Genomic DNA, 15,433 nt, shown 5'->3' with positions numbered 1-15,433 from the left:
GGAACTCATATTTTTAATTTGTTTTCACTATAGTCCAACTAGGAATTCTTATTTCTCATTTCTATCACAAATTTTGAAATTTTTGCATTTTAGTTCCTATTGTTCGAAACTATCAAATAACTTTTCAATTTAGTCTTTTTGGCTCCTAAGCTTAAAATCTATCAATTTAATACCTAAAACTTTAACAGTTTCAAAAATAACACACGAGTTAGCTAGATTAAGCTCTTGAGATTTCAAAAGTGTAAAAATTACAAGCAAATGACTAAATTGCACTAACCAATTTGAAGCTTGAAATCTTATAACCCTAAGACAATTTTCACTCTTTTTCTTCTTCAAAATTCGACATAGATGAATGAAAATGAGATGAGCTCTCTCTATCCATCCACTAAGTTAACTTGTGAAGGTTTAGATCATTTTACCATTATTTATTAAATTACCCTTTTAGCCCTTCCATAAATCCCATAGCTAGCCATAATTTACTACCCTTAATAATGTTCATAGTCTAATTGCTAACTTGATCCTTATCCTTTATTTTTAATAACCACTTCTTTGGTAAATTAAACTTTTACTACTTTTACAATTTAGTCCCTATACCATAATTAATTACTAATTTGGCAAAATCACCTACTCAAAATTCCATTCACCTATAATATACCTCATTTTACGAAAATAGGGTCCCAGAACTTCATTTTCTAACACCACTGACTTCGAGTTGTAACAAAAATATCACTAGAACAATTAGAGTTAGTTTGGGAAAAGATAACATAATTTAACTAGGAGAAAACCCGATTTAGTAAGGAATATGTTGTCACGTTGTGACGTCATTTATTGGCTTGTTGAGACGTCACATGTCGCGTCATCAGGATGCTAGTTTTTTTCGTTTAGACATCGGCTCTTCCTCATCACGACGTCGACTCTGTTTCGTCCAAAATACGAGACACACTTCACATGTTCCAAAGTGAAAAATATAGAAGGAACGTGCTAGGGGCAATGTTATTGTCAGTTATGGATTGTCCTCTCATCTTAAAGGAATGGCCAACCAAATGAGGCTTCAAAGATGTTGGCCTTGCTACGTCAAAATTATAGTTGCCGATAAATAATTTCCCAATCCTACAATGAACTAGAGAAAATCTAAAGTATATTGGAAAAACTTTCTTTAATACCACAACAAGTGACTTTAAAGCAAGTGAAAGAAATGACAATTTTTGTTGGAAGGAAGTTTTGAGTCTAAATGGTGTTATAAAAGTGGAGGATCCTTTACCTAAAGGTTTCAAACTTCGATGCCGAGGTAAAGTTCTTATTTTATTTTTCTTTTAAATATGAATTGTTGCTAAACTTTTATTATGCATGTAGAAGATTAGGTCATAGTTTTAAGAGTTATTGGGCTTATATAATAGGGTAAGCGAAAAAAAATCTATGGTGATTAGATGGGGACAACTCCGATGAACAAGCATGGAACTTGTGATCGAATCCTTAACCTCGACATACAATAAGTTGATAGAAAAAGTTGGGTGAGTTGTGCACATGCACTTAGAAAATAAGTTGACAAACTTGTAAAGTGCACAAGCACTAAGATGAATATTCCTTCGAATTTAATGGAGTAAGTTGATGAGGTAAGTGGTGCAACTACTAATTGTGGAGAATCTCATACAAGTTTAACTTGGTTTAACAATGTAAGAATGGAGATGTTAGAAAGTGAATATGAATTAATTAAGCCTAACATGGATATTGATGTTTGCAACTTGGGATACAAAAGCAATGACCAAGAAAATTGTCTAAAAGAGCATGGGAGGACATTTATCTAAGCCATAATTGCAGATGATGAGTTCATGGATGCCAAAGCTTTGATCAATTTGGATAGCAACATTGAGGATATAAGGCTTGGAGTTTGGCATTTTGCGGCCATGCTCTTTAAATATCCCATAGTTCCAAAAGAATCTAAAATGATTAGTTCATTGAAATCAAAGAACGAGTAAAATGCAAACATTTTAGAAGCTTTACACAAATAAATTAAAAAGCTCAATTCAAAGTTGTGAATGATGGAACTAAATAAGAGAGAAAAAAAGACAATAAAATGTTCAAAAGTGTTTTCAATCTAATTAGAAATGAGGAAGTTTACTTTATATTGGTTTACCCAAAAATAATGTGCCTTTGGAAGAAATTCTAGACCCCTTTATGTATTTGGGCTAATGTGTTGTTTTACTAAGGAAGGAAGGAGACGTAACCTTGGTTGAACCTTTTATCTAATGGTCTTTGGCATTACTATATTGATGTAAGATGGTTAAGCTCTTTTCACCACTCATTAGGATGGGAACAATATTATCATCCTTTTCCACTTTGTGGAAATTATAGTCTAAGTAAGAGATTGTACCTACCATTGTTTGTGTAGTAACATCTTTATTTTTTAAATTTGAGAAAGGGTCAACTCTTTCCTTAGGTTGGTGATTGAAGATGTATCCTTTTATCTTTAATTTTTGAAAAGTGTAAGCTCAATTCAGATAAAAACTTTTTAGTGGGGATCCATACGCCTTATTTTCCATAATGATGGTGGGTTACAAGTGTAGTAGGATGATTTGTGTGACTGCTTGGTAGTGCCTTTTGAGTTTTGGGCCATTAGGTTTGGACCTCTTTGGGCCTTTGTTTTATGGCTAGTCTTGTCTCGTTTGTTGGCCATGGTTGTTTGGGCTTCTTCTGTTTTTGTACTGTGCAATATCGATATTTGCTAATTTTGAAATGCTTTTTTCATAAAATTATAATTAATAAAATAAATTCAAAATAAATTATATTAGATTATTGCACACTCGTGAGTGAAAAAAAATCTATGTAAAACATATTTATAAATAAAATATGTAAAAATAAAATGAAAATTTATTTGAAATAATAAAGTTAAATATTTGAAAATAATAATGCCTTAAATTAAAATCTCATTATTATAAATTTATTTTATTAATTCTAAATAAAAATCATAATATATAATTTATTTTAAAAATTGGTGTAAATAAAAATTTCATACTAGTACAAATAAATATTATGTTGATGTGTATCTTTCCTCAAAATTAAACTTCCAACTAAAGAAAAAAATCCGACGCCGTTCTCATCGGTCTTCACTTCATATCGCTTTTCTAAAATTTAGGGTCCCAAAATCTCTCTTCCTAGAAACTAAAATAAGAAAATTAAATAAAAAAAAGGGTAAAAAGCGAAAATACAAAAATAATTAAAGATTTCAAACTCTCTTCCAAGCTCCGTCCGCCTCACTCCCTCTTTCTTTACGTTCTGCTTCAATTTTAAGCTATCTATTTTTTTTTCGTTAAAAAAAAAATCACACTCTCTCATATTTATATACAAAATTTCTCTTTCTCTAATTTTATTTTTCAAAAACCCTCCCCTCTCCTTCCATCTTTCTAGAAGATCCTCTATTTTCCTTTTTTTTTAGTGTTTTTCATACTTCTCTTTTTAGGGTTTGGCTGGTACAGTATCTAGGGTTTTCGTTCACCAACATTCTAGTGGAAGAGATATAGTGTTGGATTTTATTTTGGGGGGAAGTGTGTGATAAGAGAGGTGAACTTTTTTAGATATGGCGGCTGAGAGGCTTAGGGATTTGAGTCAGCCGATTGATGTTTCCTTGCTTGACGCCACCGTTGCTGCCTTTTACGGCACCGGATCTAAACAAGAGGTTTGATTATTTCTTTTCTTTGCTTTTTTTGTTTTTACATTTTTATGTTTCCGTTTATTGACTCTTTGACTGGGAAACGGGTAAATGTGGTTTTAGTTAAAAGTGATTTTCTGTTGGTTTCGGAGAAAGTAAAAGGGAGAGTGTGGGGGATTTTATTTTCCTGGGGTTTAGCATGATTGGGCATTTACTTCAAAACGGAGATATGTCCCGGGGAAATGTTAGGGGGCGAGCTGGGTGAAATATTATTTTGAATTTCTAGGGTTTTATGTGAGTGAGGTTTTACTTGAATGCATCTATTTTTTAAATTAGAACTTTATATTTCTTTCTGATTTTGTGGATAAATGTGCGAAAATGCGGTGGTGGTTCGGGAGGGTGGAGGTTAGGTCTAATTAAGGCTTTTAGTGCATCGTCCTTTGCCTTTTTGGGAAGTGCCATATGATGTAAACGTTTATATTTCAATTTTGCCCATTTTGATTTATTCATTTTTTAAGATAACTTTTAAGACTTCTTCTCAGCTATTATGGAATGAAGGAAGGTTGAAGTTTTTTAGCTAATGTAATTTCCAGGTTTAAGATTGGCCTTTGCATTTGAGTTTTGTCCCTTTTGGTTTGATATTTTATATTTCTTCCATTCAAATAGAATGATTACGATAGTAGTAAAAAGAAAAGAAGTGTCCTTCATATTTTTCTCGCCTTAATTAGGCCTTTTTGAAGTCAACGTAGCAGGAGTTCAGTAGTTATATATACTTTTGTATAATTTTTGTACCCTGTTTTCTTTGTAGCAAATTACCGTTAAATATCAGTGTTTCCCTTAGGTAATTAACAATCCCAGGTCTATCTACCTCAGAAAAAAACCCTTCAGTCTTCAGCTAGTTTACATTTCAGAAGTAGTCCTAGCTTCACCTTGTTGATCAAACATATTTGTTTTATTTGGTTGCTCTACTGATTAAAGTGAATAATTTGTCAGATGGTGTTATTTTATTTCTGGCACTTAATGTATCTTGTGTTTTTTCATATACAACATGCCTCATAAGGCAATAATTATATTTGGCCTGTCTCATCTTCACTTCTTATTGAATTTTTCCATCTTAATTGTACATCAATTTACAGAGAGCACATGCTGATCAGATCTTGCGAGATCTGCAAAATAATCCGGATATGTGGCTTCAAGTTGTGCACATCTTGCAGCAGACAAAGAGCCTTAATACCAAGTTTTTTGCCTTGCAGGTAAATGGAAATGACTATTTGCTTTGTAATCTTTAATTGTTAGCAAGGAAAACTTGCTCAAGAGAGTCCTAGTTCACATTCCTTTGTTGTGTATGGTTCTTGTAACCATGATTTAATCTTGACCTTATAGCTGCCTAGATGATTGTTACTTTGGGTGAACCTTTCCTAGCAAAAAACATGACTGTTGTAAAATAATGTAAGTAGAACTGATCCTCAGTTCAATCTGATGATTCTGCGACCTTTATTTCATGCATGTATATAGGTTCTTGAAGGTGTCATCAAGTATAGATGGAATGCCTTGCCTGTTGAGCAGCGAGATGGAATGAAAAATTACATTTCTGAAGTCATTGTACAGGTAAAGGAGGAATTCCTCTCAAAGGTTTGTACATTTTAGTCCATATTCTTTCCTTTGGGTATTCATTTCTGCATGTACTTTTCATGTGCTAGTTGTCAAGCAATGAGGCATCCTTTCGAGCAGAAAGGCTGTATGTCAACAAGCTGAATATCATATTGGTTCAGGTATGATTTATATGCTTCAAGAAAAGTTACTTCATATACAAGGGACAGCCTTGCTTTAGAGTTCATTGAGTAACAATTATGCAACTTGCAGCTGGAGCTTTATCTTTACCAATTTTTTATTGCACCCTTTTTTAGCAATGACAACCTCAGTGTTGTCAAAGGCGCAAAGCGCACTCTAGGCACCAGAAGCACTAGCCTGTGTGAAGTAAAGCATAATGTATATGTATAAGTTTTTGCAAGTCTGTGTGTATATAATATATAAAGCTAAAGATATATGGTAAACTCTAAAGTGTGGTCTACAAAACATGCAATTTTTTATTGGCCAACATGCATGATTTCCTTATGGTAAACTTTTGTTGTTGAATGCTTAAATATTGAGAACTATAGAGTTCGGTATTACCCCTTTCTTACTAGTAAAGGTATATCAAATGAACCAAGTGAAAAATAAAATAAATTACAGAGAAATTCAATCAGGTGGGCTTTTTTTTTTTTATGAATATTGTTTTACAAAAGGGCACCTTGGTGCACCAGGTGTGTGCCTGATCAAATGGGCCTCACCTGGAAGGGTTTGAGGCATTTTTGTTGAATAATGCTAAGGCGTAAGGTGCACACCTTGACTACACTGGACAATACAAGTTATAGCACCAAAAAGGCAAAAGTATTTTTTCATTAGTGGTTTCACAAGTATTGTTTCTTTAATCTAACATGAGGGGAAATTAATGACATCATTAGATTTTGTTGTTATTGTCTAAAATATTTGGTCGATTGCATTTTCAGATTCTAAAACATGATTGGCCAGCTAGATGGCGAAGCTTCATTCCTGATCTTGTTGCAGCAGCAAAAACTAGTGAAACAATATGCGAAAATTGCATGGCAATACTGAAAGTAAGTGAAGAATCTTTGATGGTAGTGAAATCTAGTGATTCTTAGTAATCTGGTTGCAGAATCTTTGATGGTAATATGAGCTTTTCTGTGGTCAGCTTCTAAGCGAAGAAGTTTTTGATTTCTCAAGGGGTGAAATGACTCAACAAAAGATCAAAGAGCTTAAACAATCTCTAAATAGGTTGAACTATCTTACTTATTTTCAGCTTTTATTCTTTTTGGGATGTCTATTGTTGTGATTTCTGTTTACATTTTAGTTTCTGTTTATAGATGTTCCATTCTTTACCATTCTTAAATGTTCATTTGTAAGATCTCTGATTGTACTCTATTTCTGTTACTCTTGAATTGATTAGTTTTCAACTCTTTCTTTACTGGAAGAGTTCAAAGTTTAGTTGTCAGTAATCATATGTGATCAAAATTTGCATGGAAAGTAGACATGGCATGTTTGGGAATGTCTTTTGATTTTGTGTTCACATGTTGACGTATGATATGGTTTGCACAGTAAATTGGCAACAAGATCTGAGATTATTTCAACCAGTAAGTAAAATAACTGGTCTGAAAAGGAACAGGACCAAAATGACTTCTCATCAATTAAATACCAAGTTGTCCCCTCTAAGCTAGCTAATGGGGGGAGAGATACCTTTAGTTTACGTTTAAAAATTGTTAAATGAACTATAACCTGAAGATATGTTTTTATTAATTATATCATTTACATTGCTATATTCTATCAAGCAATGTGAGGCCTTGATGATAGTTTTATTCTTCCAACTTAGTTTTGTCTTTGATATTTGTTTGTTCTCTGTGCAATTCATCATGCTAAATGTTGTGTTTGTTTTTAACAGTGAGTTTCAACTCATTCATGAGTTATGCTTATACGTATTATCAGCTTCGCAAAGAACAGAGCTTATACGGGCTACCCTGTCCACCTTACATGCATTTCTTTCGTGGATTCCTCTGGGCTATATATTTGAATCAACTTTGGTAAATAATTCTTGGTTTCTTGAATGACTTAGCTGTTTGTTATGCATGTAACCTTTTAAGGTGGTTTTTATTTATTTTGTTAATTTTTGTTTCACCTTGCATGCTGTATTTATGTGTTTTACAGCTGGAAACACTCCTAAAATTTTTCCCTGTACCATCATACCGGAATCTTACCCTCCAATGCCTAACAGAGGTATTTTTTATGAATATTTTTCCTAAATGGAATGAATTAGTATTGTTGTTACCCTTAAGACTGGAAATTTATTCTTAGATTTGTGGATGATTGCAGGTTGCTGCCTTAAATTTCGGGGACTACTATAACGTGCAATATGTTAAGATGTACAATATTTTTGTGGTCCAGTTGCAGGTTTGTTAGAATGTACTTCATAAGTTCATTGATATTTGCAGTTAGAACTTTGGTTTGCAGATCTGCGCATTCTTTTGGCTCACTGTTTTGTTTTGTACTATTGGGTTGATATGTATATTTTATGTTGCTTTTTTTTCATTCTGTTTTTCTTTCTTTCCCGTTTTTCCTCTGTTAATAAATCAATACATTTTGGGTTGTTTTTAGACTATTCTCCCACCCACTACAGACATCCCTGAGGCTTATGCACATGGAACCAGTGAGGAACAGGTATGGTTCTAGTCAGATTGTTCCTATCTGGCATGCATTTTTAGATACTTAAAAATTTCAATGTTAACTCTTTCTTTTATGTTGTTGCTCTAGGCATTCATTCAGAATTTGGCACTATTCTTCACTTCATTCTACAAGGTATGTTGCCTATGAAATTAAGAAAGCTCCTTCTGATAATAAGGTGGAAGATGGCTAATGAGTAATTGGCTTGGTTTAGTCCTGAATCTGATGTGGTTAATGAGTTCCTAAATGCTTTTGATGAAAGAATAATCTGAATCACTAATAGTATTGTCCTAAACATTTGTTTTGTGGTTGTATTTTTACCTTTTTTTCTTTGGTTAAGCATATTGTTAAATGTATTGATCAAGCTTAAATGTTCTTACAGTTGATAGCTTGGTTGCACCAGGTGTTTTTGATGATTATATTGCTAATTGTTCTTTGTTTTCAGTTTCACATTCGGGTGCTAGAGACTGCGCAAGAAAATATTTCTGCATTGTTAGTGGGTCTGGAATACCTTATCAACATATCTTATGTGGATGATACAGAGGTCTTTAAGGTATCATAGCTTTGTTATATTTGTAAATTGTTTGTTCTATCTGCTTGTACTCCTTTTAACCTATCAGAAGTGGGTTTAAAGTATTATGTTGCTTATCTTGTTAAATAGGTTTGCTTGGACTATTGGAACTCCTTGGTCTTGGAGCTGTTTGATGCAAATCATAACATGGATAATTCTGCTGTAACTGCAAACATGATGGGACTGCAGGTATCATGATATTTTATGTTGGCTTTAAACCATTTTAAAGGATTTGAAATGTAGGAAACTACTATAATCTCCATTACTGCTCAGGTGGTATCAATTCTATGTGCAGCATATCTTGCAACTTTTGTTTTAGCCACCTTTGTGGGAAAAAAAACTTCCTCTGGTACTTCTCTCGGTTCTGAGAGGTGCCAACTGGAAACAAATGTACGCATCTTTTGGTGATTGCCTTCAAATCCGGCAATGACATATATCATAAGATGTGGAAAAAAAATCATATTGAGCTCATATTTTTGCAGCTTTGTGCTATATACATATTTGGAACGCTTTCTTACTTGTCTATGAAAATTGTTGTAGAATTGGGATTGCTCACTATAGGTAGCACAGTAGCTTTTTTGTGATTATTTCTGTGAATAGATGTTGCTTATAGTTTGTGAATGTTAAATTGCTACAAGATTTGCCACTTCTGGGTTACTGTGGAATGATCAGTCATTTCTTGTCCATGAATTGAATCTGGCAGGTGCCTTTGCTTCCTGGCCTGGTCGATGGCCTTGGTGCCCAGCTTCTGCAACGAAGGCAACTTTATGCTGGTACAATGTCAAAGCTGAGAATGCTCATGATTTGCCGTATGGCTAAGCCTGAGGAGGTTTTGATAGTTGAGGATGAGAATGGCAATATTGTTCGAGAGACGATGAAAGATAATGATGTTCTTGTTCAGTATAAGGTGATGAATATCCAATATAAAAAATGTGATGCTTAATCTTGATAACTAAATCTAATTCCCAGTTGGGAGTCATTAGCCCTTTACAGTTTACCAGCTTAAAAATATATTTTCTACTTATGGCTAACTGGATTTGATGATAGGTTTAGGGTTTCTTTATATGTGGGTCTTAGTGATTTTCTTCTTTCCATTATTTTTCAACTTCGGCTAGTAAGATGTCTAGTGCTGAGCAAAAAAAAAGTATGATGTCTATTAGGCATGCAAGTATTTTGCATGCCTGTAACTTAAATTTCTTTTATCTTCTGAACAATATGCTAGTGCTACACTTAATATTTGGGGCAAAACCATAAAAGCTTTGTTTTTCAAACAGCTTATGTTTTAGAAGTTTATGTTTTGGTAGTCGTATGTATTATTTTTGAATTAGTTGTTTTCTCTTGAATTCCGTTGTTAATACAGTTATATGTTGCAGATTATGAGGGAGACATTGATCTATTTGTCTCACTTAGATCATGAGGATACTGAAAAGCAGGTATAGAACCATGAGACATTTATAACTTTCTGTTTTTCTAGAAGTTAAATGATGTTATTTACTGCGGTTTGACCTAATTTATCTGAGGCTGGGATGCATTGTGTTTGCTAAGAAAAATGATATTTTCCTTTTTCTTCTCTAAACAACTGTAGCAGTCTGGCATTTAGGTATTCAGTTGCATATGATATGACCAGAGTTTGGCAAGGAATGGTCACAAAAAAAGAAGTCAACTCTAAAATTTGACAATCTAGGGAAAATGGAGTCCACTTTGTAGTTCATGCTTGCATTTTTTAAATTTTCTCTAGGAACATTTTGCATCAACTATATTTTGTTGTTCATTCTTTACTACATATAAATTTATGGCAGATTTTTAACTTCTAAAAGTCTATATGGATTTGTTTCATTATCTATGTAATGCAGATGCTAAAGAAATTAAGTAAGCAATTGAGTGGTGAGGATTGGACTTGGAACAACTTGAACACATTATGTTGGGCAATAGGATCTATTTCTGGTTCCATGATGGAAGAACAGGTATCCTTCAATCTACACCAAGATATGTTAGGCAGCTGATCATACTCATGTGATATAGACACATATGCATATACTTGCATGAGTTGCTATCTCATCTTCCTTTATGTGCTTTTTTCCTATGCTAGTTAACATATTTGGTGTTCATGGCAGGAAAACAGGTTTCTGGTGATGGTCATTCGTGATTTGCTGAATTTGTGTGAAATCACTAAAGGGAAAGACAATAAAGCTGTTATTGCTAGTAACATTATGTAAGAATATATGATATCAAGAGTATTTTGGTCGGTCTATGTTTGCTTTTCTTTGGACTCTGGAGTGACAATTTAAAAGCATGCCACATTCTGATCTGTGGTTTTATATGAATGGCATGGCTATTTTTGGGCACTCATAACATGTGCTTATTGGTGACTTGGGGAGTGTGAAGTAGCTTCTTCGATGTTGTCTTCTTAGTGATATATTTTTAAACTTCTTGTCTCAACTCTTAATCTAATGTGTTGTTGGTTTTGTTTACAGGTATGTGGTTGGACAATATCCAAGGTTTTTAAGGGCGCACTGGAAGTTCCTTAAAACTGTTGTTAATAAGTTGTTCGAATTCATGCATGAAACACATCCAGGAGTTCAGGTAAAGTCACTGGGAAAATGAAATAATTTTGATGTGAAATGTCTGACCAAATAATTCAGTGGTGCAACACTTGTACAGTTAATGTTGCTGATGTGCTTGTTATTTAGTTTATTTTTGTTATTGGTAACATGGTTTGCAAGTTGCAACGGAAAGTACATGTAGGTTGAATTTTTCCATGTGTAATTTTGTTTATTATTATCTCATAATGTTATGATTTTGCTTCTTATGATGATAAACCAGATTGTAACTATTTTTTCATGGTATAACCCCTTAATATAACAACTTGGGTGCTTCAGGATATGGCCTGTGATACATTCTTGAAGATTGTTCAGAAATGCAAGCGAAAATTTGTGATTGTGCAGGTTCAGTTACTTCCAACATTTTGCGTCTATGGCTATAACCTTATTTATATGTGAGGTCAAAACCTGTTATATTGATGAACTGTATGTTGTGAGTTCAGGTTGGAGAAAATGAACCATTTGTATCTGAACTTCTATCTGCTCTTGCAACCACCGTTGCTGATCTAGAGCCTCATCAGATTCATTCATTTTATGAATCAGTATGCCACTTTTCCATGCCTTCTATTTGATCTTTGCATATCTGTTATGTTGGTGGATGCGCTCAATTTTCCCCTTTTTAATTTTAAATTTTAGGTTGGTCATATGATTCAAGCAGAATCTGATCCCCATAAGAGGGATGAATACTTGCAGAGACTGATGGAACTCCCCAATCAGGTTTGTCACTGATAGAGGAACAGTTGGTTTTTGGTTTCTCTTACATTAGGGTGAGGTTGTTCTGGAAGCCCGTTCTTATGATGCTGCTTGTTATGCAGAAATGGGGTGAAATTATTGGGCAGGCACGTCAAAGTGTTGACTTCCTTAAAGACCAGGATGTGATAAGAACTGTGTTGAACATATTGCAGGTAAGTCTATTTGCATATGAAGTGTTTTCTTCAGATCTTTTGTTCAATATTATTGTACATGATGCACCTAGTTTTTCATATTGTAAATGAGGGTCTGCCTTTTGCTTAAAGATAAACTGTGCTGTTCTTTACTGTTTCTATTGCAATTTTCAAAATAAAAGTAGAAATTTAAATGGTTGGTCGTTCTTGAAAGTGTCATTGATATGGAGGGGAAGATTGTTATTTGTCATGACATTTAATGCTTTATGTCTGTGTATTTGTTGACTGGATTCTTTGGTGGTGGATTAGTGCTATTCTTTCCTTGCAGACTTGTTATTTCTGTTTTACATTCTGTGGTTATAATTCAATGCTTCTTGGGATTTAGTGGGACTTAGATTTAGTTTTTTCGTTCTGCAGACAAATACTAGTGTTGCCAGTTCTCTTGGAACGCACTTCTTATCTCAGATTTCTTTGATCTTCCTAGACATGCTCAATGTATACAGGTATCTGATTTAGTGGTTCAGAATGCAAGTTTGAGCTTGAAAATGGAATAATTTCTTTCTAATATGGGTAATCTATGGTGATGTAATAAATTGGACAGAATGTACAGCGAGCTTATATCAAGTAGTATTGCAGAAGGTGGACCCTATGCATCAAAAACATCCTATGTGAAACTTCTACGGTGAGATTGATTTTTGTGGACTTGCTTTTGTTTGTTTGGTTCAACCAAAAAATTGTTTATTTAATGTGCTTTATGAAGCAGATCTGTGAAGAGGGAGACTCTAAAGCTCATTGAAACATTTTTGGACAAGGCAGAAGATCAACCACAAATTGGGAAACAATTTGTGCCCCCAATGATGGATCCAGTTCTTGGTGACTATGCTAGGAATTTGCCTGATGCTAGAGAATCTGAAGTTCTTTCACTTTTTGCCACAATAATAAACAAGTATGATGATCACTGCATACATGCTTCCATATTTATGGTGTAATTGCAATTTGTTGAATATATAAAGCACTTGTTGGTGATTCAAATGTCGAGGGTAGGATGGATTTGTTGTCTAGTGCTTGTTATACCAAAGAATCATGCATGTTAGATGTTGATATTTCTTCTAAGCGGAGCTAAGAGGATATGTGAAGGCCTTGTTGACTTTGCACATTATCTTGCCCTTTCTGTTGCTGAAAGAGCTATCTCTTTCTTGGTCCCTTGTGGATGAAAATGGTTTCATTATTGTACTGTTACCTGTTGAAGTAATGTCTTTTCTTTATACTTTGTTCTGTCATTTTTATTGTCATTTTTAGTATCAAATCTTTGCATTTCTTATATTTTATTCTGTTATTTATGCATGAAGGTATAAAGTTGCAATGATAGATGATGTTCCCCGTCTATTTGAAGCTGTTTTTCAGTGCACACTGGAGGTGAGTCTTTTATCTGTATATTTATATTTATTTTAAGCATGCATTATTGAAAGGAGTAATCTTACTCATGGGGGATGGGTTGAGAGGGTGTTGCATGAGCTCCTTAAAGCTTAGGATGTGGTGCTACAGGCAAAAGCTGTCTATAACTTCTTGTTGCCATGCCCTGCAGATGATAACCAAAAATTTTGAAGATTACCCAGAACATCGCCTCAAATTCTTTTCACTGCTTCGTGCCATTGCTACTCATTGTTTTGCTGCACTTATACGGTTATCAAGTCAGGTTGGTCTTGAGTTTCTTCTTTTTGCTGATCTCTTGTAGCTCTTATTTAATTAAAAACATGAACTATGTCTTTAAATTTCTGTTTCAATAATATACTATCTAATGTCATTTATTTTTGATTGTTTGAAAGAGTTTCATGGCAATCATTGTTTATTACTACTGTTTTTTCCTTGCATCTGCATCAGCAATTAAAGCTTGTTATGGATTCAATCATTTGGGCATTCCGGCATACAGAGAGGAATATTGCAGAAACTGGTCTAAATCTTCTATTGGAGATGCTGAAAAACTTTCAGGTCTGACAATGTAGGGGTTTCTCATGGTTGATAGCTTGTGTTTACATAAAGATTCTGAGTGTTTGGTTTTTGCACCTTGCTAGGCTTCTGAATTTTGCAACCAGTTCTACCGAACATACTTTTTGTCAATTGAGCAAGAAATATTTGCCGTCTTGACAGACACATTTCACAAACCTGGTTTCAAGTTGCATGTCTTGGTTTGCAGCACCTGTTCTGCCTGGTAAAGTATTTTGCTGTGTCTTGATTTCTCTGATTTGCATTAGTTTAATCTTAGTCTTTGACATTATTTTCAGGTTGAGAGTGGTTTGTTGACTGAGCCATTGTGGGATGCTGCTACGGTTCCATATCCATACCCAAACAATGGAATGTTTGTTCGTGAATACACGATAAAGCTTCTGAGTACATCATTCCCCAACATGACTGCTGCTGAGGTACAATGACTGGTTCACTTCCAATCTATTGTTTTTTTGTTTTATTTACTGAGTTGGCATCACTGATATGATGTGGGTTTCAGGTTACTCAATTTGTGAATGGATTATTTGACTCGAGAAATGATTTGTCCACTTTTAAAAATCACATACGGGACTTCCTTGTGCAATCAAAAGAATTTTCAGCTCAGGTAAAGCTTTGAAAGAAAAAGGAGTAGTCTCCTATGCTAACGATTATGTAAATTGGTCCATGCTTAGCATTTGTGGGGTTTAAATCTACTGTTAGTTTTAGTTGAACTTGGAAGTTCCATTTTGGCATTTTGATAGGAGCAATTATCATCTCTGTATGTAGTTTTTTTTGATGAAACGAATTGATCATGTGATTCTACTTTCTGCAGGACAATAAAGATCTCTATGCAGAAGAGGCTGCCCTACAAAGGGAAAGAGAGCGACAACGGATGCTTTCTATCCCAGGGCTCATTGCCCCAAATGAGATACAAGATGAGATGTTAGACTCGTAGATGTGGCTAATTTTGGCATGGAGGCTAATTTGTTTAATTTTGACTTGGGAGTTAAGGTTGCGCCTTGATTTTATGACCTGTATCCCTGAATGTAATCAGATATGATACAGCATTTTCACCCATTGTTTTTCCCAAGGTTGCTTATTTTTGTTGAAAATGGTGGTTGCACACGGGCTATATATGTGGCGGTTTCGGTGATGTGTAGAGTATTTAGGTGTTTGACGTAGTACAATCTGGGTCATTGTAATCCTTTCCTAGCTCCAGCTTGATATTTGTATTTATCATGATAGTTGGGATGCACTGAAGTTCTTTTAGATGACTTGTTTTCAAGTATTGTTGATTCATCCTATAGGTTTTAAAAAGGAAATACTAACGGCAGAGGGTTGTGCAGAGAACCTTTTTCTCTTTTTTAGATTTGATTGAAAGTGTTTGGCTACACGCTACACTGCTTTGTCTTTGTTTTTAACTTCACAATTTCAAGTGAAGGTAATGAACATTGGTTATCTTTTAAAATCTTGCTTC

At 34.3% G+C, this 15,433-nt stretch overlaps 1 protein-coding gene across 1 annotated transcript; it reads left to right on the top strand.

Moving 5' to 3' along the window:
* Positions 1-3,178: 3,178 nt before the first annotated feature.
* LOC107950566 (protein EXPORTIN 1A) lies at positions 3,179-15,306 on the top strand. Its single transcript, XM_016885446.2, is given in 33 exon segments — positions 3,179-3,673; positions 4,783-4,899; positions 5,162-5,254; positions 5,347-5,418; positions 6,196-6,303; positions 6,399-6,481; positions 7,143-7,281; positions 7,406-7,474; positions 7,571-7,648; positions 7,853-7,915; positions 8,009-8,053; positions 8,364-8,471; positions 8,580-8,678; positions 9,193-9,396; positions 9,863-9,922; positions 10,343-10,453; positions 10,604-10,701; positions 10,964-11,072; positions 11,369-11,434; positions 11,533-11,631; positions 11,726-11,806; positions 11,905-11,994; positions 12,391-12,476; positions 12,575-12,655; positions 12,737-12,919; positions 13,323-13,389; positions 13,559-13,669; positions 13,855-13,962; positions 14,046-14,157; positions 14,160-14,182; positions 14,256-14,393; positions 14,477-14,581; positions 14,789-15,306. Coding segments are annotated over 33 exon segments (3,228 nt in total). The 5' UTR covers positions 3,179-3,574; the 3' UTR covers positions 14,912-15,306.
* Positions 15,307-15,433: the final 127 nt, after the last annotated feature.

The sequence above is a fragment of the Gossypium hirsutum genome, chromosome D03 (genome assembly GCF_007990345.1).
Source record: "Gossypium hirsutum isolate 1008001.06 chromosome D03, Gossypium_hirsutum_v2.1, whole genome shotgun sequence".
Classification (NCBI taxonomy): Eukaryota; Viridiplantae; Streptophyta; class Magnoliopsida; order Malvales; family Malvaceae; genus Gossypium; species Gossypium hirsutum.
Note: the sequence above shows the minus strand (reverse complement) of the source record. Positions and strands in the feature narration are given on the sequence as shown.